General features: G+C 47.8%; 1 protein-coding gene across 1 annotated transcript in view; it reads left to right on the top strand.

The window, feature by feature from the left end:
- Nucleotides 1-23,427: 23,427 nt before the first annotated feature.
- C1QL3 (complement C1q like 3) overlaps nucleotides 23,428-26,388 on the top strand; it is a 256,027-nt gene continuing 253,066 nt past the window's right edge. Inside the window, exon 1 of the mRNA XM_086939981.1 lies at nucleotides 23,428-24,540. Within this exon, the coding sequence (XP_086796107.1) occupies nucleotides 23,974-24,540 (567 nt within the window). The 5' untranslated portion in view covers nucleotides 23,428-23,973. The remainder of the gene's footprint in view (nucleotides 24,541-26,388) is intronic.

The following is a 26,388-nucleotide window of genomic DNA, read 5'->3' on the forward strand; positions in this document are numbered from 1 at the left end:
TGATCCTGTAGCACTAGAAAGCCAGCCGGATGATCAGGCAACCCCCTCCATCTTTAAGCTCCTATTGGGAAGAAAGGCTACTGGGTTACTAAGGTGTGAAGTGGACCGCAGGTATTATAAGAGAGCTAGATATAAAATTCTGGAAGGGGTGTGGGGGACATGTAAGGCAGTCAGGAAATTTTTGAATATCCCAAAAATAAATGGCAATATCGATCTTTGGAACTCTAACATTTTTCCCCATCTAGGCCAAAATAGGGACAGCCGACTTTGGAAGGAGCGGGGGCTAAAGTGCTTGGGGGACATTATGGTAGGTGATGATATCCTTGGCTTTGACATTTTGCAGCAGAAATTTGGTATTCCATCTAGCCAGTGGCTGTTATATAGTCAAATTGTCCAGACATTGCGGTCAATCAGGCCAAGGATCCCTCTCCCTGCGGCGAACCCAATGATCGAATATCTGAGAAAAGGGGGCAGGAAAATAAGAATAGGGTATAATTATTTACAACAAGGTCTTGAGGATGATCTGGAAAAAATGGAAGCCACCTTGTCCCAGAAGTTAGGGGACCCAGATGTTGACCTAGATCTTGCCTTACTCGTGAATAAGAAAATCTTCTGATCCTCAAATCTGAAGGCCCAGCATTACAAGACTCTGTATAATTTATACTACACCCCGCGAAAATATTTGCTTGGGGTGTAAGGGAAGATGACAGATGCCCCAGATGTAATATGGGTCCCGCAGATTTACTCCATATGTTTTATCACTGCCCCAATTTGGCTCCAATTCTAAGGGAAATACAGTTGCTTTTGGAGGGGCTGCTAGATCAAAACATCGATCTATCCCCTACCGTGGTTTTATTAGGTACTGATGGGAAACTGAAGGAGGCAAGGGATGCTGAAGCCCTGGTTTTCATCTCAGTGGCAGTGTTACGCATACTCATTTCTGCTGGTTGGAAGGATACCGCCGCGCCCACTTTCCAGATGTGGCTCACAAGGTTATTTGGAATGCATAATATTGAGGCGTGTTTATATGAATTTAAGGGAAAGAAATTGCAGGAAATGGGAAGAAACATCTGGGCTCCCCTCAGAAGATGGAGGGAATCTAGGCGTTGAACTTTTAAGAACTCTTTAGAAGAAATTTTCTAATAAGAAAAACTGTTCCTTTTATCCTGCCCGAGCTGTGCTGGCATGCATTTCAATTTTGTGAAGCCTTGAGTCGTTTTATTAATGCTATTAACTGATGCTTTTATCTTGTCCAAGCTATTCTGGTATGAATTTTATTAGACTGATGTCCTCTTATTAATGTTATTGATTGATGCTGATGTATTTATTTTGTACCTCAATCGCACCTTAACGTCTCAATAAATATATTTAAAAAAATAAAAAGACATAAAAAGATGACCTTCAAAAAAGATTGTGATGAAGTGTCAGAAGTCTCCACAAGTGGATTTTCCTCTAAATGTATTGCTTCTTCCACAGATAGGAGTTTTTTGTTTTGGCGCATAGCACTAAATCATGGTCTTCTTTGGCTAGATTATATTTAACTATCTAATTCTTATTCCAGGCAAAACCATGTTCTGAGCCAAATGGTCATTGCATTTGTTGAAATCTATGTATGGATTATGATGATTAATTCCCTGCCCTAGGTCCGATGCTATTGGCTATCTCTATCTAAGGGCATGGTTGTAATAGATCCCTCCTTCAGAGGAGTAAACCATTGGTAGACCTCGCAATCCAAGAATTGTGCCAGCGGCAGTGCTTTCAGAGATGAACTTGATGGTTAGCCTAAGGGTGGAGGGCACAATTGGCATCATAACAATGGTTACATTTGATGTTAATCTTTGACAGGTCAGAGAGAGAGATAAATACCCTTTTCCATGCCAGATATGAACGAGTGTACTGAACATGGCAACATAGAGGAGTTTATGACAGGGGGAGTGATAGAGAAGGTCTGAATGGAAAGGACTTACTGGATCCTAATGCTAGTGCAGCAGGGGCAGTATCCGTCATTAAGGGGCACCATAACAGTTCAGGACAGTAAAAGGCATTGTAGTGTCCAACAAAACACACAATGGGCATGCTTTCTTGGCATGAACATCTTGGGTGATCAGGGCCGCTAGTGGCACCCGGTGCAACATTTTTCTTGGTGACTCCTACCAATTACCTCCTTCTCCACTAATTCCCTTATCCCACCCTCCAACAGTGCCCTTATCCTTCAATAGCCAATCTCTGAAACACATTTCATTTTTTTATAGCGCAACTCATAGTTTACTCACACTCAAGTGATATGTACAAGGAGATACCGCTGCATTAAAGGGAGACTAGCCAAGAGCCTCATTTGAAACCCCACTAATGTCACGGATGTACTACTCATGCAGTTTGGAGCACCAAGAAGGCCACAACAAGCACCACCACTGCGACCGCCCCCCAGAACCACCATGGAGGCAGTGCCGAAGAAGACAGCGGCCACGCCTCACCCTCACAGACATAACGCCAGAGGATGTGATCGCCCATTACAGGCTCAAAAGGTCATCCATCCTCTGCATCCTGACCCAGATAGCCTACAGGCTGCAGGCACCAACAGAGCGGAGAACGTACATTCCTCTGCAGACAAAGCTGCTGGCAGTGCTGCACATGTTGGCCTCTGGTACCTTCCAACCAACCACTGCAGACTTGGGGAAGTCTCACAGTCAGCCCTATCAAGGTTCCTCACAACTGTCTTTGATGGCATCATCAGCCTAACACCCCAGCACCTATGCTTCCCCAACACTGCGCTGGAACAGCTTGAGACGAATCAAGGCTTTTATGCCATTGCTGGCTTCCCGCAGGTGTTAGGGGCAATTGACTGCACACGTCTTACTTGTGCCCCCTGGGATACTGCACACATATACCGCAACAGGAAGCACACACATTACATCAATGAGCATGCAATTGTGGACCAAAGAGGCTTTTTCACCAATGTCGTAGCCAAGTTCCCAGGATGTGTGCATGATTATGACATCTCCCATCATTCCATCACCAACCAGCGGTTTCAGAATGGCTCATATAGAAATGCATTGCTTGTTGGTAAGTGCTAACTTAACACACGACACACCTCAAGTACACAATCATGGAAATCACAAATATGACAATGCACGTGTAGCTAATTTCATACAACATGCCTAGTAACATGTCCACTTACTATACACAACAACCCAAGTGACTGTGGTTACTGGGGCGAGCCTTGTAGAAAATTATCCCCAAAGGCACAGACCCTCTTACCACACATTTGCAAATGCTGGGAGAGGTGGGAAGCAAGTAGGTGTGATGGAGGGTCTGGACCCATGAGGAAAGTATGAGCACAAGGCTGAGTCTTGTGGCCGTGTCCTGTACAGTTGGAGCTTGCAGAGCACAGACTTGTCTATGTGTGCATATATATGGCGTTTCCATACTCCAGTCTGATGGTAATGACTGCGTGGGTGACTGTCGTTCTTGACACGCGGGGATCCATTTGAATGTCTACTGGAGGATGCAGAGGGTGTTGAAGCAGCTGGGGGCCATCGCGTAGACCTATTGGTTAATTGAGAGGAAGGAGTTAAGTATGATGCCTAGGTACCTGGGAATGTTGGGGGGCTGCCGAAGGCGGTGGCCCACCAGGTGTTGTCACATGCTGATGGGGTGTTTATGAGGATGAGGTCGTATGTATCCTCCGAGTTGAGTACTAGGCAGCTGTTGATCATCGATGTCACAACTTCCTGCATTCCTTCCTGGAAGCCCAGTCCGGTGGGTGTGTGCACCTTGGTGAGGGAGAATATGAGCTGGGTGTCCTTGTAGGTGGTGAAGTATTTTGTGTGTCTTGATGTTGCTCCAGTTCTTCTCCATGCGTCTATCGATGCACCTGGCATCTTGGAGGTTGGTTGTGACCGATGCAGCTTTTCTTGCACACTATAACTTGCAGTTGCATAGTGGGCAAGTTTGTATGCACATTTGTAGATCCATGTGTGAAAATCCCTGGCAGCGCCGTCAGTGTCGGTTGCAGTGGTGTGGGTGTTGCCATAGATAGTGGAGTGGGGCAGCTCCTCAGTGACTCAGCTCAATTTCCTTAGTGTGCGGCGGGCTGTGGGCTTGGGTAGCTTGGGTGTTTCCACAAGGCAGTGTACCCAGTGGTGGTTACTCCATGAGGGCTGAGTGGTGTGTATAAAGTGGACACTGTTCCCACATATGAAGATGGGTTTGAGGGTGTGTCCTGCCTTGTGTGTCAGTGTGGTGAAGAGTTGGGTCAGACTGATGTTTGCGTGCTTTGGCGAGAGCGTACTGGAGTTGTTGTGGTTTGTGAGGTGGAAGCTCAGCTCAGAAATGAGTACATAGTCCTTTGAGTAGACGGCATGGTGTGTGATGATGTTGATGGTGTGGCCGAAGCGGTCCCGGCTATTGGGGGATCTGCAGGCCAGTGTGCCGGAGAGTGTTGCTTTGTGGCTGGTCTGGATCTGGAAGTGCAGGTGTTGTGTTGTGCGGTGGTGAAGGTCTTACGTCAGCAGCAGCAGGAGAACTGGATGCGAGTTGTGTCTGGTGTGGCCTATTGGCAGTAGTACATTACCCTAGCATTTACTTTGAGGAGGGCAGGTGAGTCGTCGTGCTAGAACTCAGGAGATCCTGGCTCCCTGCTGCTATTTACGTTTGGCTTTTGTATGCCATTGGAGTGCCAGTGATGGAAAAGTGCAGCACCCATAATAAAATAGGCTAGGGGGGAGCAATGATCAGTTGTGAGGCAATGTAATTTGCATTGATGCTGGTTAATTGTCTAAAGCTACACATGGCTAACCTGTAATCCGAAGTAGCACAAATCACACATCACAAAATATGAACACTGCAAACAGAGCATGCACAACAACTAATTGACACATCTCTCTATTACATGTTTCACATGATCAAGGATATGCACTCTCCCCATGGCTGATTACACCCCTCCGAGCTACAAACACCGAGGCCTAGAGGCAGTATAATTTGGCCCTTGGACGCCCAGGGCCAATGTGGAGTGCACTTTTGGCGTGCTAAAGTTACGTTTCCGGTGCCTTGACATCACAGGTGGAAGACTGTTGTACAGCCCGGAAATAGTGTGCAAGATAATCATAGCATGTTGTGTTTTGCGCACTCTATGTGTACGCGCTAATGCCCCATGGATCCAAGTGCCAGATGCACTGGACGATGCTGAGGATGATGAAGAAGATGAGGCTGGTGCTGCACACCCAACAGTTTCTGCTGCAGGAACTGCCAAGAGGAACAGAATCATAAACAATGTATTCACCTGAGCACATCACAATGTGAGAGTCCTGTGTATAATTGATGAGCAAAAGGCACCTCAGCACAGTGTGTGCAATAAAACAACACAACACACCTTGTTTTCATGTTTAGCCTCTACATAATTACATCTCTCAGACAAATGAAAGTGAAACATTTTGCATGAAGTATTGTACAATTGTAATTTTGAGTGTGCGTATGTCTTTTGTGGTCAGATATGCTTTTTAGGGTGTCATTTGGGGTCAGATATGCTTGTTAGGGTGTCATTTAGGGTCAGATATGCATTTTAGGGTGTCATTTGGGGTCAAATATGTTTTTAGGGTGTCATTTGGGGTCAGGTTTGCTTATTAGGGTATCATTTGTGGTCAGATATTCATTTTAAGGTGTCATTTGGGGTCGGATATGCTTTTTAGGGTGTCATTCAGGGTCAGATATGCTTTATCTAATACTGTTTATCTGTATAACAACTTTAACTTTGTGTGCAAAATATGGCCTTATTAACATTAACAAAATATTACCTCTAAGCCAATTAGTGTGCAGATTTTCAACGTGCAGCCAAAAAACGGGCTGCAAACACATAGGAAGTGATGTCTACATGCTTCCTGCTTACTGGAGGAGTGCTGTACACTTTCACTTTCTCTTTTGAGCACCTTGCTGGTGATTGTGGAGAGGGTTAGAGGTGTTTGGTGTTGTGTGCTGCAGATTTTGGATTGAGAGAGTGTTGTTGTGTCCTGTGTACTGTCAATAGTGTCTCCGTGAAGTGTTGTGTACTTGTTTTTACGTGTTTTTTGAGTCTAGTCCTAAATCTTGTCAGGTGTTTGTCTAAGGGATAGTTTAAATAATTAATAGTTTTTGGGGCATATATTTGGTTTCTTATTTTGTGGGGAGTGAGTTAGGTGTGTGCTGGGAGATGGTGGGTGTGGGTAGGGAGGGCAGAATGTCAGAGGGGGCTTTGGGGGGCTTCCTCTGGCTATTCAAATTTTACCTGCCATTGATGGTGGAGAGTGGTGGTCATATCCTTTTCGGGATATGCCATCCGTGCACGGAAGATCTGGTGGGAGCGTGTGAGAGCACAGATGCTGCATGTCTTTGGTGTGGACAGGACTGTCTGCCAATGGAAGCACTGATGGCAGGATTGCGTCGGACGTGAGGGTGACCTGTTGGACCAACTTGGAATCATCATTGACCTACAGTGTGGTAAGTTCAACTTAAAGTTGATATATGAACACTCATACGAAAGTGCAAAAATACAGTGTGTGACACAATGGACTATATGTGCACACATGTGGCGGAGTAAGGCGTTAGAAGTCATGCATTCACGCCTAACGTTGCCACATAAGAAATGCATTGCTGCACCATTTGTACAAGCATAGGGTGCAGGCTTGTGTTTCCCCCTGCACTGGCGCAACATTTAGCCCTGTAGTGCCAACAATGGTACCATTGCACCATAGTGCATACAGGGCAAATATTGTTCATGTACAGACAGGGTGACTGTACATAAAAAAAATCCAATAAATTGTTTTTGGGACATGTGTGATGCACAAAAAGAAGAGTAATTATGCATCCTGCATTGTTTTGCTAATTTAGGTGTGCTGCGCTTGTACATAGGCTTTGTGTTACAATGGATGATATAGGAACAATTGTTCTATTGGAATAGGACATCTCCAGAGTGTCATAGACCACCAACAGTTGTGACATAGCCATGTGCGATCTGCAGCTATGCTATTGTCCACAAAGCATGTATAACATTGTTTTGTGTGAAGAAATGAGGCCTGGGAATTAGTCACCCAAGTATTAGGCGCATATTTGACAGCATCATTGTCTTGTTGACCTGACTCAGCATTCTCCGCTCTTGTGGGAATAACAGGAAAAGTAGACACAATCATGTAGTAAACATGCACTGCAACTGTACAGTCACAGAGCAGTGTCAATGATGGTGATAAATTGTATGATGAATGTGACATATGTGATTTTACGACTGATAACAAAACAATTTTTTTTTCATGTCTCACAGCTAGAAGACAACTCATCACACAGGGGGATATTGACACCTTCAAGGACCCCCACACTACTGGTGAGTTTAGCAAATAAATATAGGCATTGTGAGATGTGATGAATGTCTGTGTGAAACCATCTTGCAGATGCAGTATGGGTGTGCATCACATGTACCTTGCCTCCAGTGTGATGATGTTTTGGGGAAGTGTGAAGTGTGTACAATTCAGTAAGTGAAGATGGAGGAATGCATATGTCTTCGCGATGTAACTTTGCACATCCCCAGTCAGTGATACACATGCAAGTTGGCCTAAAGGCTAGGGCGCTCAACCTCGGACCTGGGGATCTGGGTTTGAGTCTCATAACAACGCCAAACATCCTGTGATTTTGGGCACATCACTTAATCTCCCTGTGCCTAACAAAAATGAATGTGTGTCCTCAAGTAACGTAACTGGTGCTATGTAAAGCGCTCTGATACCTGATTTGGTTCGGGTCAAGTTCACGCTATACAAAACGCTGCAAAAAAAATATGATGGGTTCTGTCACTACAGCAAACACAAGGAGATCAATCAATCATAGCATTTGTAAAGCGCACTACATACCCGTGAAGGTCTCAAGGCTCTATGGGGTGGGGGGGTGCTGCTACTGTTCGAAGAGTCAGGTCTTGAGAAGTCACATGAAGGAGATGGTAGACAGAGTGCTGAAACTTTTCAGATACTCACCCCTAGTCACAGATCTGGGTTGAATCCATCATCATTCTTTAGCTCACTTCGCCACCTCAGTTCAGACCCAGCTATATGCAAATCAGTCTTGACCCTGTGCCTCCTGGGAACAGTCCAGCCTGAACTGCCAACCCAGGTCTTCCCTGAACCGGAAACAAGCATCCTGGGACTGGTTTCTGGATAACACCCTTCATCAGGCAGGCTAGCTAGAATCCAGTGGCAAAGTGAGCAAGGGACCCACGCCTGGGCATGCCCTGCCACCTTAGGGCGAACAAAGCACACACAAGGAGATGATGGGTCTGATCTGAGGTGGCAAAGTGAGCTAAAGCATGATGATGGATTCAACCCAGATCTGTGACTGGAGGTGAGTGTCTGAAAAGTTTCAGCGCTTCGTCCACCATCTCCTTGTGTTTGCTTTGTTCTCCCTAAGTTTGCAGGATATGTCCAGACGTGGGTCCCTTGCTCCCTTTGCCACTGGATTCAAGCTAGCCTGGATGATGAAGAGTGTTACCTAGAAACTGGTCCCAGGATGCTTGTTTCCAGTTCAGGGAAGATCTGGCTTGGCAGTTTGGGCTGGACTGTTCCCATGAGGCGCAGGGTCAAGAATGATTTGCATATAGTTGGGTATGAACTGAGGTGGAGAAGTGAGCAAAAGAATGATGATGGATTCAACCCAGATCTGTGACGGGGGTGGGTGTCTGCAAAGTTTCAGTGATCCGTCCATCATCTCCTTGTGTTTGCTGCTGTCACTACAGCACATGCATGTGGATTACAGAGCGCACAGGTATGAGAGGAGACATGTGAGTAGTGTTGCTAATAGGTATGACCAGACATGGAATGCATGTACATCCTTGATTGAGACGACTGTTCAAGTGGGCCCAATCATGCTCAAGGAGGTATTTGTTTTCAAGCCGTGCGTGGTCAGACACAGGTCTGCACAGTCTTATTGTAGGTATGCTGCATACCAGCTTCACAGAAGTAGCAGGGCGTAGATGTAAGCCAAGGATATCAATGGCACGTTCCACAAACACCTAGCTAAGATGGCCTTATGTATCTCATTGGCATGTTTTGCCCATGCAATGGTGTTGCCAAGCTGTCTCCTTGGGGTCATTAGCCTGGTAGACTCAGGGACAAATGTACAAGCCACTCTCGACAAATTTGTGACATTACTCTGCCACTCTCGACAAATTTGTGACATAACGCCACATGCATTTACCACCCATGCTTTTGCTCTGCAGTTATTTCTGCACAATTTATTTTAGAACGCAGGCCTCGATAACAGTATCCCTTAAAGCACATTCCACATTCTAACACAATTACCATTATGACTCCAGGGGCCCGTTACTTTGCGGTATGCATTGTAACAGTTTGCGTTGTGAAGCCCTGCGTTGTAAAATTGGCAGTTGAGTAAAAATGGCGGATCAAAGACATGAAGATGTATCAATTTGAGTAAAGTTGGTTCCCCCTCTTGCCAGCACCGCGTCACCTATTGTGAAGTTGTGTTGGAGCGAGGGACTGTACCTCATGTACAAGTCAGTGTCCAGCCACCAAAGGTGTTTCCAAGTGGGCTGCTTAATGCAGCACAAATGTAAGTGTAAGTAGGGCTTTTCCAGGATCGCTCCTGTGCAGGAAGGGTAACCTTCATACACATAAATAAGCATCCCATGCACACAAACATGAACATCACACAGTCGCTGGCAGACACGCAGGGCTGCACCTGATTATAGTACGTATGATTCAGCAGTGTGTTACAGAAGAGGATGAGCAAGGCGCTACACCCAGGGGGCCAATGCGTCACTCCTCAAATTCCTTGTACATGTCACCCTCAGACAGGGTATGTCAGAGCACCATCATTTGACACTGACAGTCTCATTCAGTTGTGCAACTACATGTCACATGCCATGCACTGTCATGTCAGTCTCCCCTGCACGTTGCTACTGATCCTGAATTCAACATTTCATTGTCCAGGTCTCTTTCTAACTTCACAATGTTATGTTAGAGTGTAGGATTCCATGTTTCCCTGACCTTGTGTTTTTGAGTTCAATGGAGAACATTTACATAGTCATTATGACTCACATATTTGACAGATAACATGTTGCCAGAGGAGCCACACACCTTCAAGGTGAAGAAGGACTGGTACCTTCATATCCACAACATCTCCAAGGGATATCGCAACATGGCACGGAGGTACCAAGAAGGCCGGGCAGCTGGGCTTTGGAAGTCGGAGCCCGAGGTATTGCCCCCAGTATGCAGAGTGTGACACACGCCATCCCTGGCTGCAGTGGCGTCAGGCGTGGCTCCTGGCGTGGACAGACAGCAACACACCCCCCTCTAACACCACACACACAAGGGGCAATGTCACCTGCCCCAGCAGATCAGGTGGTGTCGTTCACTGTGCGGGACAGCGCACAATTGTGGACAACAATGTTTTGTTGGCAGAAATTCGGAGGCAAATGGCAGAGCATATCAGGCACCTGGAGGACATGAAGGCAGCCCTGGGTCTCCCATATTGACTGGACATATTGAGCCCCATCTCCCTCTTCTCCCTTCCCCCAATGATCTTTATTGTTCTTAGTGTTAGGTAAGTATTTCAAGTGTTATGTAGTGTAGTTGTACTGTAGGTATAGTTAGTGCTAGATTTTAAGGTAGTTTTAGGTATTTATTCTTCTATAGTATTTGGGGTTACGTTTCCTTTTCCTTTCGGTGGGGGGGGGTTGATGTCTTTGTTGTTATATTAAAAACTAAAATTAAAAATACATATATTTGCGTAGGATAACTGTGTAGTTTGTTTGTGCATAGCTTAGATATCTTTGTCCAGTCTCATGATGTGCTTTAAGGGTGGGAGGGGGGTTGACGTCTTAGATATGTTGTTGCATGTTTAGGATTAGTTATGGTAGATAGTTTAGGTTATCAGTCATTTTTTCCCGGTTAGTTTAGATTAGGTTAGTTGTATTAGTGCTTAGTGCTAGTTTAGGGTATTTTTTTTATTTCATAATAAATGGTTACTACTTTAGAATTTTGGTTGTACTTGTGTCAGGGATGAATTGGTGGAGTGTTGCTTTTTACCTTCCATGCAACTTATTCTATCACAGAACAATAATTGTAATGTGTACATGTGGTCATGACATGTAATTTACCTGCACGGATTGTCTCATGATACTTTAGTTATGAGCATAGTAAACTTGCATGAATAAAATAGTCGAAAATAGGAGTTACGGTCTAGTCTAGGGTAACCCTGGGCGGAGTTGGCGGAGTTGGCGGAGTGGGGCTTCGCGGAGCTACGCGAAGTGGGCGAGAAACTACGCCCACCTCCGCACTCCGCGTAGCCCCACTCCGCAAACACCACTGGCTGCCAGACCCGCCACCCGCCTCCCTATCGCCCTCCCTAAATACTTTAAATTAAAGGAGTCAAATCATTTAAAACGCACTTACCTTGCCCGCCGCTGCCCGCCGGTCCCCGGGGCTCGCTATCTTCCGTCTTCCGTCTTCCTTACTAATGCGCATGCGCGGGCGGCCGCGCATGCGCATTTCTCACAAGAAAATGCGCATGCGCGGCCGCCTGCGCATGCGCATTAGTAAAGAAGACGGAAGACGGAAGATAGCGAGCCCCGGGGACCGGCGGGCAGCGGCGGGCAAGGTAACTGCGTTTTAAATTATTTGATTCCTTTAATTGAAAGTATTTAGGGAGGGCGGGAGGGAGGCGGGTGGCGGCCAGCTACGCTCCGTCTGCGGAGCGTGCATAGTCCCGCCTGGCTCCGCCCGCTCCGCAAAATGCGGAGTAGGCGGCACTACACACACTCCGTGCACGGAGCGTAGCTGGCCGCCAACCCCTAGTCTAGGGACACTCTTTTGTGAAGTTTAACATCTTAAGTGTGACTCACGGAGTTGGACAGCACATTGTTGCCCATTTACAACACAACTTAGTGACATGTGTTTGAGCAGATATTAACATTGCAACTCATTATGAAAATGGATGTATTCACAGGGTACCCCAGATTCCGTCCACCCCCTGCATATCACATGAGCCTGGTGCAGAATCCATCTTCCATGCACAGAAATCGGCACAATTGCTGCGTAGTACAAGTGTGTCAGCATCATTTGAATTGGATGGTCATGTGTATGTATGCTCAAACTCCTGCTCATGCTGAATGTTGTCATTTTGCGGATCAAATGTGCACGGCATATGGCACTACTGTGGGCCAGATTCACAAAAGGGATGTGAGACAAAATCCTAACTTTACAACATTCGGTATTCACAAAAAGGCATTTTGGACTAGAAAACTTAGAAATCCTGACTTCACTACTCCTAAATGCCCTTCATGAATACCAAAATTTGTAATAACAGGATTCTGTCTCAGATCACTTTTTTGAATCGGGCCCACAGTTCTACTGCACACATGAGGTGAAATGTAGCATTGGTCCCTGTAGTGACAGTGTCATAGCCACTTCTCCCAGATGCTACTTTTGGAATTGGCTCATAGTGAGGCCAACTGTGAAATGGTGGTACAGCATCTGTCTATATGATAATTGCAATGCACTACCCATCCCTAGACACATTGCCCTATCCGCTCACAGTGATTACAGCATGAGAGGATTTCTTATTTGTAAGGCATTGCTAGGCCACACGAAGGGGCTGACTGCAGACCTGCACTTTGGGATAAGTCCCTATTGCCAACACAAATTCACTGTAGCAGACATTGTAGTTCCAATAGCGGCTGGTAGACATGTGCCCTAATGATTCTTCATCTAGGTGAATATGGTGTGCTCCATCTTTGAATGTGACGTGCAATCAGCCCCATCACAACAAGCTTTGTCCACCCCATAGAGTGTGAGTAGATCTGCAAAGTGAGACATTGTAGCAATGGTAAAGGAAGACATTTCTTGTGGCATGCGACTGACTTGGACATATTTGCACACATGCCTATTTGCATCATGTACGTAGGGCTAAGTTGGAATCTCGCTAGAATGTTGTATTTGAGCAATGACGGCACAGCTAGTTCACACATACCCAGTCATCTCACTGCCTATCTAGGACACAGTTAAACATGGACATTTCTCATGTCCCTTGGTGTATGTTTTGATGGATTCACTGGACCAACATTTGTACAGACTTCTATACTTGAATGGTCATAGACAACACACACCTGTGTAACTTTAATATTTATTTGTTTTAATGTGCATTGTCTCTTTTGGAGACTGGGACAGTACTTGGCTCTAACCAGCCCCACATTCGAGAGATGCCAAGTGGAGGGCCTGACAGAGAACTTCAGGGGTGACATGTCCAGAGGAAGAGGTTGAGTTCAGTGAGCAGGCTGATTGCAGTGTCATTGGGAACCACACAAATCATGGCAGTCCATCCTGAGCTCCAAGGTGAGTGTCGAAGAGTGGATCTGGGGATAGTGGAAGCTGATGTTCCAGGGCATGATGCTAAGCACTGATTCAAGGCAAAACAGTCCATTTGACACAGATGGATGCTACCACTTTCTTCTTCGCAATAATGCAGAATCATCCACATCTTCGTCCTCTGATGTGTTATGTGCCTCACATGTGCATGGTGGTATATTTGCTGCAGCACTGTGAGGCACTGACACATCAGGGGGCCAAAGTGTAGATGTAGAAGCAGCAGCAGCAGCATTCATCTGTGCCAAACCTTGATGTAGCAATGCAGTGATAATCAGCTGCAGAACATGGAAGATTCCAGCTATGTCTCGTTTGTGTGCATCCATGGCAGCCATTTGTTCAGCTTGCATCCGCTCCATGTTCTCCATTATCATTTTCATGTGGGCCAACTCCTGGCTGGCATCGCTGGAGCCACTCGGACAGGATAGTTGTTCCTGTCTCTGAGTCATGACTCCAGCGGACTCTGAGTGCCTGTGATGTTCTGTAGGTGATCCCGAATGACACTCAGACACCCACGTATGGCATTGAGTTTGGCCGCCAGGTTGTCAAACCCCACCCATGCCTGATCAGCCATCTCCTGCTGGACCTCTACCGCACGGTGTTGAAATGCCAGAAGCGGGTCCTCAAGGTCCTGGGATATGGCTGTGGTGGTAGGTGCTTGCTGGTGAGTGGTTTGTTCAGGGGTGGAGTTTCCATGAAGCAACTGGATGGCCCTGCTTCTGCGGATGGAGTGCTAAATGAGTCCAGCAGCTGTTGGAGGGTGTTGTGGTTGATGGTGGTGAATTCTTCATCTTCATAAGTGAAGAGTGGGACAGGCTGCTGTACAGGAGGTGATGTTTCTCCCTCTGCAATCTAAAGGGGAGATGCAATTAAATGTGTGTTTCAAGTATGATCATGCATTGGATGAGTTTACAGGCATACTGCTTGACAATGTCCATTCTGACTATTCAGGAGGAGATGCCAATTAGATGCTGGATAGTGATTATTTGTACAACATCACGAATGTGAAGTTGTAGTTGTACATTATCATCTCACAGCTTACAGCTATGCCAAATGTGAATGGCAAATTTCTATACACCAGCGGCACCAGTTGTGTCCTCTGTTCAGTAGTGAATGTGATGCAGTTTGTACCACACTCTAGTCAATGTTGATTAGTTCAGATTTATGTGTCTGTGCACTGCATTGTGGGAGCATCACCCCTGCAACATTGGTTTTACTGCCCCTTATCCCTTCCAGCCAGTGAGCCTTTCACTTATGTGCATTTACAATGATGAGAAGTTGCAAGCTGTAGTAAATATGGGTGTTGGACAGAGTTGAGACAATGGTGCATTGTTTGGCAACAGATGTCTTCTTTATATCAGGGGTTGTGTGTAGGCCTGGGTGGTAAATTCTGTTCCGCTTGCGGAATTTGTGGAATTTGGGTAATTTCGCGTTCCGCGAAGAACGCAAAATTGCCCAAAATTCTGCGTTCCGCGACTTTGCTAAATTGTTTGCTTGTTCGGTTCTCAAATGCGTGTTCACGAGATATTTCCCCCAAGCATGCAAACAGCGATTGTAAACAGTAAAAAAGCATCGCGAACATGCAATTCGGCTTTTTTGCGGAATTTCTGCGTGTTCGCGGAGATTTTTTACCGTTTCGCAGAGATTTGCATAACGCGATTACTCAAATTCCACCCACCCCTAGTTGTATGTACATGAGGTAGTGTCAGAGTGTGACCTGCTCCTTTAAGGATGAACTCCACACTCAGCTACTTCAGTGACCGTGGCCTGTACCATGTAAAAATGTTTAGGGTTCAGGCATGCAATTCATCATGCACTGTCACTTGCATTATTAGTGTGGCTCACGGACAGTCAGCTTTGCTGTGTAGTGCACTTGTGCATGGGTTTGGTGTGAGAAAGGTTATGTGTGAGGAGAGACCCCTTTAGGCAGATTGGCAATGATGGAATAATTACTGTTTATATGTGTGCTGCACAATGCAGTACACATGTACAACCACGTAGCTTAGGCTCTTGTGATTTCTCTTGTGTGCATGTCGTTAGTCATGTTTTTCCTTGCATGCATTGCTTGCTGCCCTCCTGTTGGCTTACTCGTTGTCAGTATGGTGCAGCCTGAGTTTCTATTGTTGTTGCAGGCTGAACAGACAGTGACAATACCCATTACCCTCAATTTTGGCCCCACGTGTGGTGTGTACGTGGGCCTAGATTTGATGGATGGGGATTTCCAAATACCTATTATTGGTGCTCAGGCCCTATCACCCCCCACCCCGCCTATCAGTTGCAAATGGCCGGCTAATGTGTGTTTGTGTATTTGCCACGCAGATCGTCACATGGACGATACATGCTGTCCTGGTTTCGATTATTGAATGCCGGGGTTTAACAAACAGACAGGTTTACATGTACATAATGGTATAATGAGCAAACAACAGCAGGACTGATGTGGAATATCGTTTTGTGTATGACACATGTGTACACTTGTGATTGGAGGAGTGGATTTTGACATAAGGGGTGATTTTGCCATTTAGCTACTTGTCATTATTTGGTGCTACTTTGCCATTCTTGCTTGTTGTCATACTTAGGGTGTCATCCATCTTTACAGGAACATTGTAGGTTTGTGAGTATGGCACACAGAAAAGTCATGTAGTACATATTTGGGTGACACATTCCTGATATCCATATTCCATGCACTGTAGTGTTGCAGGCATATCCCCCCTGCTCATAGTATGACATCACATTTGGACTCAAGTCTGCTGAATGTGTTCATTGTGGGATATGCACCATTTAGACAGATGCCTACATGATCACTTTGTTGTGACAATGCATGTGTTTATGGTATGCAGACTCACTAGATGCTTTCTCACTTGTTGTACACAGGACTGCATCTCTTGAACAAGCAAGGGGGCACATTGAATGTAGATATGTCAAAATGTCCTCCTTGCCTCAACACCATGCATATACAATTTGCATGCACAAGGCTGCATCTCTCTGATGCCAAAATGAGGATGCACTGTGAATGTGACTGATCATGTGCATAAGTAGGCATGGCGCAACCAATGTCAGCACTCATGCACCATTGTGCCCGTGTGTCTGAGTTGTGTGCAAGATTGTGTATGTGCAGTAAGATCACCCTTGATGCTCATGCACATGCACATTCTTGCACATAACTCAGACACACGTGCATATGCATATGCCTGGTGTTGAGGCAAGGGGGACATTTTGATACCCTGCTGCATTTACAGTCAATGTGCCCCTCTGCTATGTCATGTTGCTCTAATTTTGCGGTCTGATGTGTATCGTGGACTATATTTGCATTACTTTTCTGTGCACATTTCCAAGACTGTGAGCCCACCAATATGTGTCTTACAATTTATTGGTTGAGTATGGTGATATGTTTCTATGCCACCAGGGAAAAGGGTATCCGGGCCAGGATCTACAGTCATTGTGGGTGTGCACTGAGAGACATTTCATTGTGCATGAGTGCCATTGGGCCCATCTACCCCGTCCCCCCAGTCCCTGGTTGTTACTCACCCTGTTGCTGATGTGTCTGATCCTGTTCAGCAGGATCCAATCCCTAAACTCTAACCACTGTCTCCTCGCTGATGACTTAAGACACCTGTTCCTCCAACGCATCCAGCTCCTCCTGTGGCACTAGACTCCCACGTCCAGTCTGCATTGCTGCTTTGAGATTGGCTTCAAGTTACATCTTGGTCTTGTGCTTAGCATCATGCCGGCGCATCTTGCAGTCATTCACTGTCCTCCTCACCTCTCGGACAGCATTTACCATGGCTGCGATGGACTGCCATATTGCAGTTTTTGATTGCCAATGACCCTGTGGAGCTGACGAAAAGCTGTTGTTTTTCTGTCACCTCCCCAATCAGGACCTGGTTTTCTGCTGACTGAACCTGGTCTTCCTCTTCTTCTTGCCCTTCCCCTGGGTCTCTGCCTGGTCCTCCTGGTTTTTTAGGACGAGCCTAGTGCAGCGCGCATGCGCTGGCTTAGGAGATGACCTTTTGGAATCGGTCAGAACTTTTCCTCACGTTCATGCATGTGGCGGCATCCACCTTGCGGGAGTGAGCAGCGGTGCGGAGGGGCCATCTGTTTCTAATTAGCATGGCCACACTTGTGTGCATTTGCTTGTCACTTTCACTTTCGTGCTTTATTGCTTTTCCTCATTCTGCACCAACCTTTGCGCTCTTGTTCCACAGAACTTCACAGATCCGATGTCCAAGCCGGCACTGGCCTTGAGTGTCTATTTGTTCTTCTTACTAATTCTGTTAATCGCTCGTTATAGTTTGACCTCTTCATCAGAAGTGCAATTTATTAACACAAGCCGGGCACGCAAGCAGCAGTAAAGACAGTGACATCTTGCACACAGCTTTTGCAGAGAAATAGTTGTCCTACAAATGTGATTCATAGATGCTTTATGTGAAACGTGCTGAGTTTTACATTCAATGGCTCATTTGTAGGTTTTTTAAAACCGTATACTCTTTGGTAAAAAACAATTTCATTTTCTTTCCTTTCTTGTGTCCCCTGTGGAGGTGAAAAAGCGTTATGTGGTAAGCAATAGGCTAAATTGTATGTGGTTCTCCTTTTTTTGTGTTTGAGGAAGCGTTGGCCTGGAGACCCTAAGTTGGTAGGCAACACATGGCATACGTGGGTCAAACTAATTTTTTCATTAAGACCATCCAAATTCTTTCAGGGCTTGCTATTATGCATATTTATCACATAACTGTTGTTTTAACTCTTTTTGATGACAGCGGAGGCGACGCCTATATGTGCTGCTGAGTACCACACTTTTTCTTATTTGAATGTGCTTGGGCACATACTACTGATGGTACTGTAATGCAACACAATTTCTTCTGGAATCTGTCAACCTGCCCGTCTTTAGAAAGGAGTTACATAATTCATCTTATGAACACAGACCATGCAGTTTCTATCTCTCTGTGACTGACACAAATCGATTCATATATGCTTTACAATCTAGATAAATCCTACTCCTTCGTGCGTCAGTTGCATTGTTATATTGTAAAAAGAAAATTGGCCTATGCTAACACTGAATAATGTTTGGGCTTGCATAAATGGATTCCCTACTATGTTGCACTCTACCTACCACCTGCCATCTCAAGAAGGAAATATCTTTCCTCAGTTTGTGGAATGGATGAATGGCTCAGAACGGTACTTTGCAAACTGATCTCTTTCATAATCTAATACAAACCTGTACCACCCTACAATCTGCCAAATATGGAAGGTTTACTTGGCACTCCCAGCTCCAAGGTAAATGTCTGACTTGTTGTCTAGTTTATACATGTTACAACCAACAGGGGCTTCCTTTATTGAGCCACCTGAACTGTGTGCTGCAGCTGAGCTGTTGCATAATATAACAAGCATTGGCATAGCCAATAGGTCTTGCTTTTGGGACCTTATAAGTATTTAGCTATGCAGCACAATATCCTTGGGGCAACAACATTAACTGTTGCATGGCTAAACACTTATAAGTTCCCAAAGGCAAGATCTATTGGCTATGCCAATGCTTGTTGGAGGGGGGGGGGTTGTTGTTTGCTTCAGTACTGGGTCCAACTTCCTCCATAGTTCTTCAGTAGTTTTTTTATATTTTTGTTTTGTGTTGTTTGGGTTGCAAAGCGGGCGTTTTATAGTGGTTTTGCTGTCTAAACATGAAAAAAGTGGCATAACACTAAATAGCGTGCAGTTTCTGGCCGCTAATTGGTCTAGCGCTACTTTTTTCACATCAGCGTGTGGATTGTCATCGCCGTGATGCTATTCTTTATGCTGGAAAGTTCACCCATTAAGAGAAACTATAGCCATTTAGCAGTGTGTTGGTAAAAGGCCACTAACACAGCAATAGTTAACCGCAATGCACGCCAATAAAGAAACGAATGCTAACTAGCATTAGCGATAGTTATCACCAGCCCTTGTACATATGCCCTCAGTTCTGTGATCTGCATGGTACACGTACTTTGTAGCAGGCCTGTTAACCTTCCGCGCTACCTTATCATCAGTGAAAACTGCCACTACACAAAACTCCGATCCCCCCAACAACGCCAACCCCCCACCCCACACGCACACACCTTCCAGGGCAGCGCAAGGCGCGGCTGCACCGGGTTGCACTCTCCTGAACCTGGCCCTGTGGTTATTACCGCTCTGGCGCAGTGATGATGGTTATTCATGTAGGGGGCAGATAGATGTTCTTAGAGTCCTCTGCCTCTGATTGGTCTTGTTCATTCATTCTTTCAGTCTGCCCCTCATTTTGTTCCGGAGGGCTGACGGGGCTGCTGGGTGCCACCATCTTAGAAAGGGCAGTCGAGGCCACACGGGTTAGCGCTGCAGGCATCGTGCTTCTAACCCCACTTAAGCACAGCCTCATGCCCATGCGCAGCGGACGCGCGTCGACGGCGCGTCAAAGGCAAGCCCGTCTTCGCCTGTCCGTGGCCGGCCGGGGCAAGGGGCACCCCGCTATGCCCGTTTTATCACTTATTCCTCTGAACAGCTGTGCTCATTCCAGGGCCCCTGGCCCTCCTACCCTGCCACTCTTGCCCACATTGATACACTTGGCCTTGCCCGAGTTAATCTCACGCCTTTTCTCCCAGCTTCCTTGCCATCACTACCCCCTCCCTCCCCTGCCATATCAGGACCCCTCCCTGCGTCTCTCCCTTCACCCACTATTTCAACCTTTCTCTTAAACACCAGGTCGGCAGTCAAGCACCATCTAGAACTGTTTGCATTTTTAGACTCCTACAAACCCGACCTCCTGTTTTTGACTGAAACTTGGTTCTCCTCTGATTCACTGCCCAATGTGCTAGCGGCCCTTACCTCCTCTTACTATGCCCTACGTGCAGACCGGCCCAAGGGGAAGGTGGGAGGTGGCGTTGCCTTGATTGTCCGTGTCCCACTCCACTTTCAGTTGCTGTCATTCCCTCCCATCATGGCGGTCGACGGCTTGGCGGTGCGCTCTGCCTCCTTCCAAGTTCCTATGACTTGCGCACTAATTTACCGTCCTCCCCAGGCAAGGCCTAACTTCATTTCTGATATTCAGGAGCTGCTAGCCACGCTGGCAGTTAACAATTCTTCTGTCCTCGTACTGGGGGACTTCAACTTTTGGCCTTCTGTCTCGGCGAAGATGCCACCTCAAAAGAATTCACTGAACTTCTCCTCAGCCTCAACTTTGTGTCACATGTCCACACTCCCAATCATATCCGAGGCCACACCCTCGATCAGATTTGGTCACTTAACGTTCCTGTCACTACTCCCATTGTTACGCCCTGCACTTGGTCCGATCACTTTTTGATATCATTTTTCCTTGATTTAAGTCTCGCTAAAAGACCCTCTTTCCCCAAAAACACTTGGGCTCTCAGCTGGAATAAAGTGGATATGTCCACTCTTTGCTCCTCCCTCTCAACTTCCTGCCCTGTCTTAGAGGACCTGACTACGCCATCCCAAGCATTCACCATCAATAGTTGGCTCTCTAGAGCATGGGACCAAGTGGCCCCCCTGAAGCGCGTCACTATCAGACGCGCCCATGACGCTAATAGATGGTTTAATGCCGATTTAAAGGCAAAAAAACTTGAAGTACGAGGGGCGGAGCGCACCTGGAGACGCGCCTATAGTCCAACGTTAAAATCTCTGTATATTTCCATTCTCAATCAATATAAAAAATCCAACCTTGCTGCTAAAACAGATTATTTCTCTGGAAGAATTCTCTTAGCCAAAAAACCAACCCAGGGAAATTTTTGCCACGGTCCATGAGTTGGCCTCCTCTGGTAGAGTTACCCTTAAACCCTCCCCTTTCCAATCCATCTGCGACTCTCTCAATGATTTCTTTATCGATAAAATTGCTATCATCAAGGCCAACATATCACCACCCCCCCCCCCCCCCACCCCCCCCCCCCCCCACTTTCCTCAGCCCTCAGCCACCATCAAATACTTCTTACTTGGACCAGATACCTCTCCTGACCAGGGAAACCCTCCTTCCTTTGTTGGTCCGAGTTAAGTCAGGTTCCCCCTTGGATATTTGTCCTGCCTATGTTCTGTGAGAGATCTTTTTAGCCTGTCCTCAGCCCCCTCTTGTTTTTTTAAACGAGTCCCTTAAACATGGTGTTGTTCCTAAACTTCACAAATCGGCAACAATAATTCCCATCTTAAAAAAGCTTGGCGCTGATCCTTCCTCCCTGTCCAACTATCGACCCATTTCCCTTCTCCCCTTTTTGGGTAAAGTCCTGGAGAACCATGTCACCCAAGCTGTCAGTACCTTTATGGAAAATAGTGGCTGTTTGGCATCATGCCAGGCGGGCTTCCGTCTGCTACATTCCACTGAGAAGGTTGTTATCTCCGTCATGAACAAACTTAGAGAAGGGATGAATGCTAATTCTCCCCAGGTCCTGGTCCTCCTCGACCTGTCCGCCGCTTTCGACACGGTTGATCACTCCATCCTTCTCACCCATGTCAAGGTGGAGGGCATTAGTGGGCCTGCTTTGGCCTGGCTAAACTCTTTTTTGAGAGACCGCACCCAGGCCGTCCATCTCGCCGATTTCTCCGCTCCTTCACACAAGGTGCAGTGTGGTGTCCCGCAAGGTTCTTCCCTTTACCCCCTTTTGTTTAACCTATACATTTTCCCCCTCATTTTTGCTTTACAGAAGATGGAGGTCACTGTTTTCAATTATGCGGATGACCTCCAACTTATTTTTAATCTCTCCCACTCCCCAGGTTCTATCCATAATTTTCAATCAGTCATGATCTTCATCAGGGACTGGATGAACTGCAATAATCTTAAACTCAACCCGGACAAAACTGAGCTAGTTCTCACCGGAGGCAGTCACAGTCCCTGGACCCCCATTTTCTGGCCTCTTTCTCTTGGCCCCCCTCTGTCACCTTCTTCAGTTAAAACATTAGGGATAACGCTGAATCACCACCTCACGATGCACTCCCAGATTAGCTCAGTAGTTTCATCTTGTTTTTTCACTCTTCGCACTATTTGGAAGATTTCCCTTTTTTTTTTCCTTCCCGGCCCTGAAACTTATTCTCATGACAACGGTTCTATCACGCTTAGATTATGGCAACATCTTGTATAATGGCGTCTCTGCTTATGCCCTCCGACGCCTTCAAGTGTTCCAAAATCAAGCTGCCCGCCTCACTTGTGGTCTCCCCAAATCTCACCACGTCACTCCCCTACTCAAGGCCTTGCATTGGCTCCCCATTAAAGAACGGGCCCTCTATAAGCTAGGCTGCATGACCTTTCAGGCATGAGCGGGGACTGCTCCCGCCTTTATCAACTCTGCAATCAAAGTTTATATTCCCAGTAGGGAGCTGCGCTCCTTCTTCCAGTCACTTCTCTCTGTGCCTCGGTTTAGGAAGAAAAAAATCAGGAGGCACTAAATTCTCCACCCTGGCTCCCATTTTTTGGAACACCCTCCCTCCACCTGTAAGATCGGCCGCCTCCTACATAGAGTTTTGTAGGGCACTCAAAACTTTTCATTTTACACAAGCCTTCTCGCCTTACCTTTAGCACTTCCTCTGCCTAGGGTTGGTATCCTCAGCTACAAGAAACCGCGTGGTAGTCGTGCGCTTAATAAATACTTTTTAAATTCAAATTCAAATTCAAATTTCTTATTTCAATGCTGCTGATTTTCACATTGAAAGAAAAGTCGATATTACTTCTTGAAACTCTCAAACTCTCTGACTCTTTTTATGGCTCAATGTCCCTCGCTCCCACAACCCACAGTTCCTCGCTTGTTGTTCGAATCTCTTTCCTCAATTTCTATACCTTCTTTTCTCACGTACATATATCATCTATATATGTCCTTCTCCGTCTTTGCCAATAAACCCCTCCCAGTTGACCTCCTCCTCGGGTCTCCACCTCCGCTCTCCCTCCTCCGGTGCCCCCGTGAATCTCTGCCACTCACAGACACTAATGAAGCCCGAGTGGTGGGAGTGGGCAGGGATCGCGCGCTCCCTCCCAGCAGCAGCGCTTCTCTCAAGGAGTGCCCTCCGCCTGCGCTGCTATTTCTTTCACTCTGGCAAAAAACGCGTACAGGAGAAAACGGGAGACCCCAAGCAGACGACAAAGAGAAAAGACAGCCGAACGAGAGAAAGTTCGCCGCAACTAGCACAGTGTGCAAAAAAAGGCGGAAAGTCGATGGTCATTAGTGCATAAAAGTGTGAGTGATGCTGTGGTGCCGGTAGGCTGCCGGGCACTCTGCCACAGGTGGACGAACCGCGCTAAGGAGCGAGGGACTTACGGATTGTATTTTTCTCTTTTAACCGAAAGCCGGCTTTTCTTTGCCATTTGCTCACCTCCTCCGAGGGGGGCAGAGGTCTGAGAGGGGGGCCGTGTGCCTTGCTGAGCAGACGCTTGAGGTACAGAGAGGAGCGTGCGTCCGAAGCCTTGCACTGCCCGGGACATCCCTTCCCGCCCCTGCCCCTCCCTCCAGGACAGCAGGTGCTCGTTTTTACGGCTCTGACGAGGTCCACGCCAGGCTTCAAGATTTCGTCCAAGGGCAGACAGGAGGATCGGCCAGCGCTGAGCCGGCTGGTGGGCCGGCGGAGGCTGGTGGCGGCCGGTGCGCTGGGGGTGGTGATGGTGCTGCTCCTGGTCATCCTCATCCCGGTGCTGGTCAGCTCGGCCGGCACCTCTGCGCACTACGAGATGCTGGGCACCTGTCGCATGGTCTGCGACCCGTACGGGACCCGGCAGCCGCCCAGCGCTGCCAGCCCCGCGGACCCGCTGTTGCAGTCCCTGCCCACGTTCATCCAGGGTCCCAAGGGGGAGCCCGGCCGCCCGGGTAAGGTGGGGCCGCGGGGCCCACCGGGGGAGCCGGGGCCCCCGGGGGAGCGCGGGGAGCCTGGCCGCCCGGGACTGCCGGGCCCACCGGGGACCCCCGGGCTCAACGCGGCGGGGGCCATCAGTGCCGCCACTTACAGCACGGTGCCCAAGATCGCCTTCTACGCCGGACTCAAGCGCCAGCACGAGGGCTACGAGCTGCTCAAGTTCGACGACGTGGTGACCAACCTGGGCAACCACTACGACCCCACCACGGGCAAGTTCACCTGCTCCATCCCGGGCATCTACTTCTTCACCTACCACGTGCTGATGCGGGGCGGGGACGGCACCAGCATGTGGGCAGACCTGTGCAAGAACAACCAGGTGAGAGGGGCAAGGGGGGCAGGGTGGATTTGTACACGGCGGGGGTGCCACCACCGCGTGCCCAGCCCTCTGCATGAACATGGACGTGACAGCGACATGGGGTCCATGGCAGAGGGGATATAAGCCTCTGGGCAGACCCCGCGAGAGGGGTGTGGGGGTCCAGGACAAAGTTATACACGGCAGGGGTACCACCATGTGGTCAGACGTGTGCATGAACTAATTGGCGATGCCTTGGGGTACAGGGCAGGGGGGCGCCGTCATGTGGCAGAGGTGCCCAAGAACAACCAGGTGATACGGTAATGGGTAGGTACAGGGCAGAGGGTACCACAGTTGAGCATAAGAGTCCTGGGCAGAGGGTACCAACATGAGGAAAGAGCAACAACCAGGTGAGTGGGCCACGGGGCTTCAAGACAACGGCAAACACGGCAGGGAGTACATCTTGTGGGAAGATCTGTGCCACAGCAACCAGGTGAGATTGGCATGGCGAGGTACAGGGCAAAGGGCACTACAGATGAGTGTGAGAGTCCTGGGAAGAGTTTACCACCGCGCGGGCGGGCCTGTGTAAGAACTACCGGGTCAGAGAGGAGTGGGGGAACAGAGCTGATGGAACCACCATATGGGTAGTATGTGAAACGCCAGCCAGGTGAGAGGTGCGTGGGGAGCACGGCAGAGGTCTACGTGGAAGGGGTTGCCATCCTGTGGGAGACCCGTGCAAGAACGAGGTGGGAAGGGCTTGGGAAGTGCAGGCAGATGGCACCTCCATTTGGGTGGTACTGTGCCCAAATAACCAGAAGAAAGCTATAGGGAGAGGCTTATGGAAGAAGGGTGTCCTGGATGAAAAGAGGCCACACTGGGCAAGATGCGAGAGGCACATGGACAGACTGAATTTCTGGCAGACGTCTGCCACTGTCCGTGAGCTGTTTGTGGGCAATGGTGGGACCCAGGAAAAACCTGCATATTTGCAGTTTTGAAGTGGCCCATCTAGCAGTGCCCGCCTGTCCGAAATTTCAGTAAAAAAGTGAACAGAGCTGGGCAATAATATCTGGTCTGGGACTTGGCGCTGCCTGGAAGAGGAGGCTAATAGGTTGTGCTTTATTTGTACCGGTGTTTACAGCCTTTGACCGCCTGCATACATTTTGTGGTACGGAGATTTACTTATTCACCCAGAGCGAAGATAGAAGGGAGACATTGTGTTTGGGGAAAACAAGAAAGAAAGAAGGCAATGCCGAAAGAGAACCTGCGAGACGACTGAGACGAAGCGATGAAGTGCGGGGTGGTGGAAGAAGCACATGACTGTAAATGAACGAAGACCAGGCACGTTTCACAACTTCAGCACTTGGCAGCGTCGGCGGCACGCTCCCGAGTCAAAGTTGAAGTTTCTCTACTTTTTTTTATATACAAAATAAATGCATTGCAGGGATTTGATGTTGCCCATAGTCGCGGTGGCAGTGTGTAGGCAAGGGATTTTAATCCTTTGTTTAGACCTTTGCAAGTACAACCAGGCGAGACGGGCGTACGGGGCACGTGGCAGTGGTGTGGTGAGTGAGTGGCATCTCTGTGCTGGCAGATATCTGAGGTTTTTGGGGCAAAGTGGTGGCGGTGGGCAGAGGAAATTCATCATAATCAGGGGGCACCGGAGCACTGTGGAGAAGTGTGGCTCAGGGGTTAGAGGCGGCAGACCCGGAAGCTGGGATCGGCCCTGGACCAGGGTTCAATTCCCCGCCTCGGCGGGTCTTGGGCTCAAAAATTCCACGGACTCGATAATTCTCGCTCCGGTGCCTTCTCGACTCACGGGTTCACACTCTGCGACTCTGGGCAATAGCTTGCTTAATCTCCACAATGGCCCCT

Source organism: Lissotriton vulgaris, chromosome 10, assembly GCF_964263255.1.
Source record: "Lissotriton vulgaris chromosome 10, aLisVul1.2, whole genome shotgun sequence".
Taxonomy (NCBI): Eukaryota; Metazoa; Chordata; class Amphibia; order Caudata; family Salamandridae; genus Lissotriton; species Lissotriton vulgaris.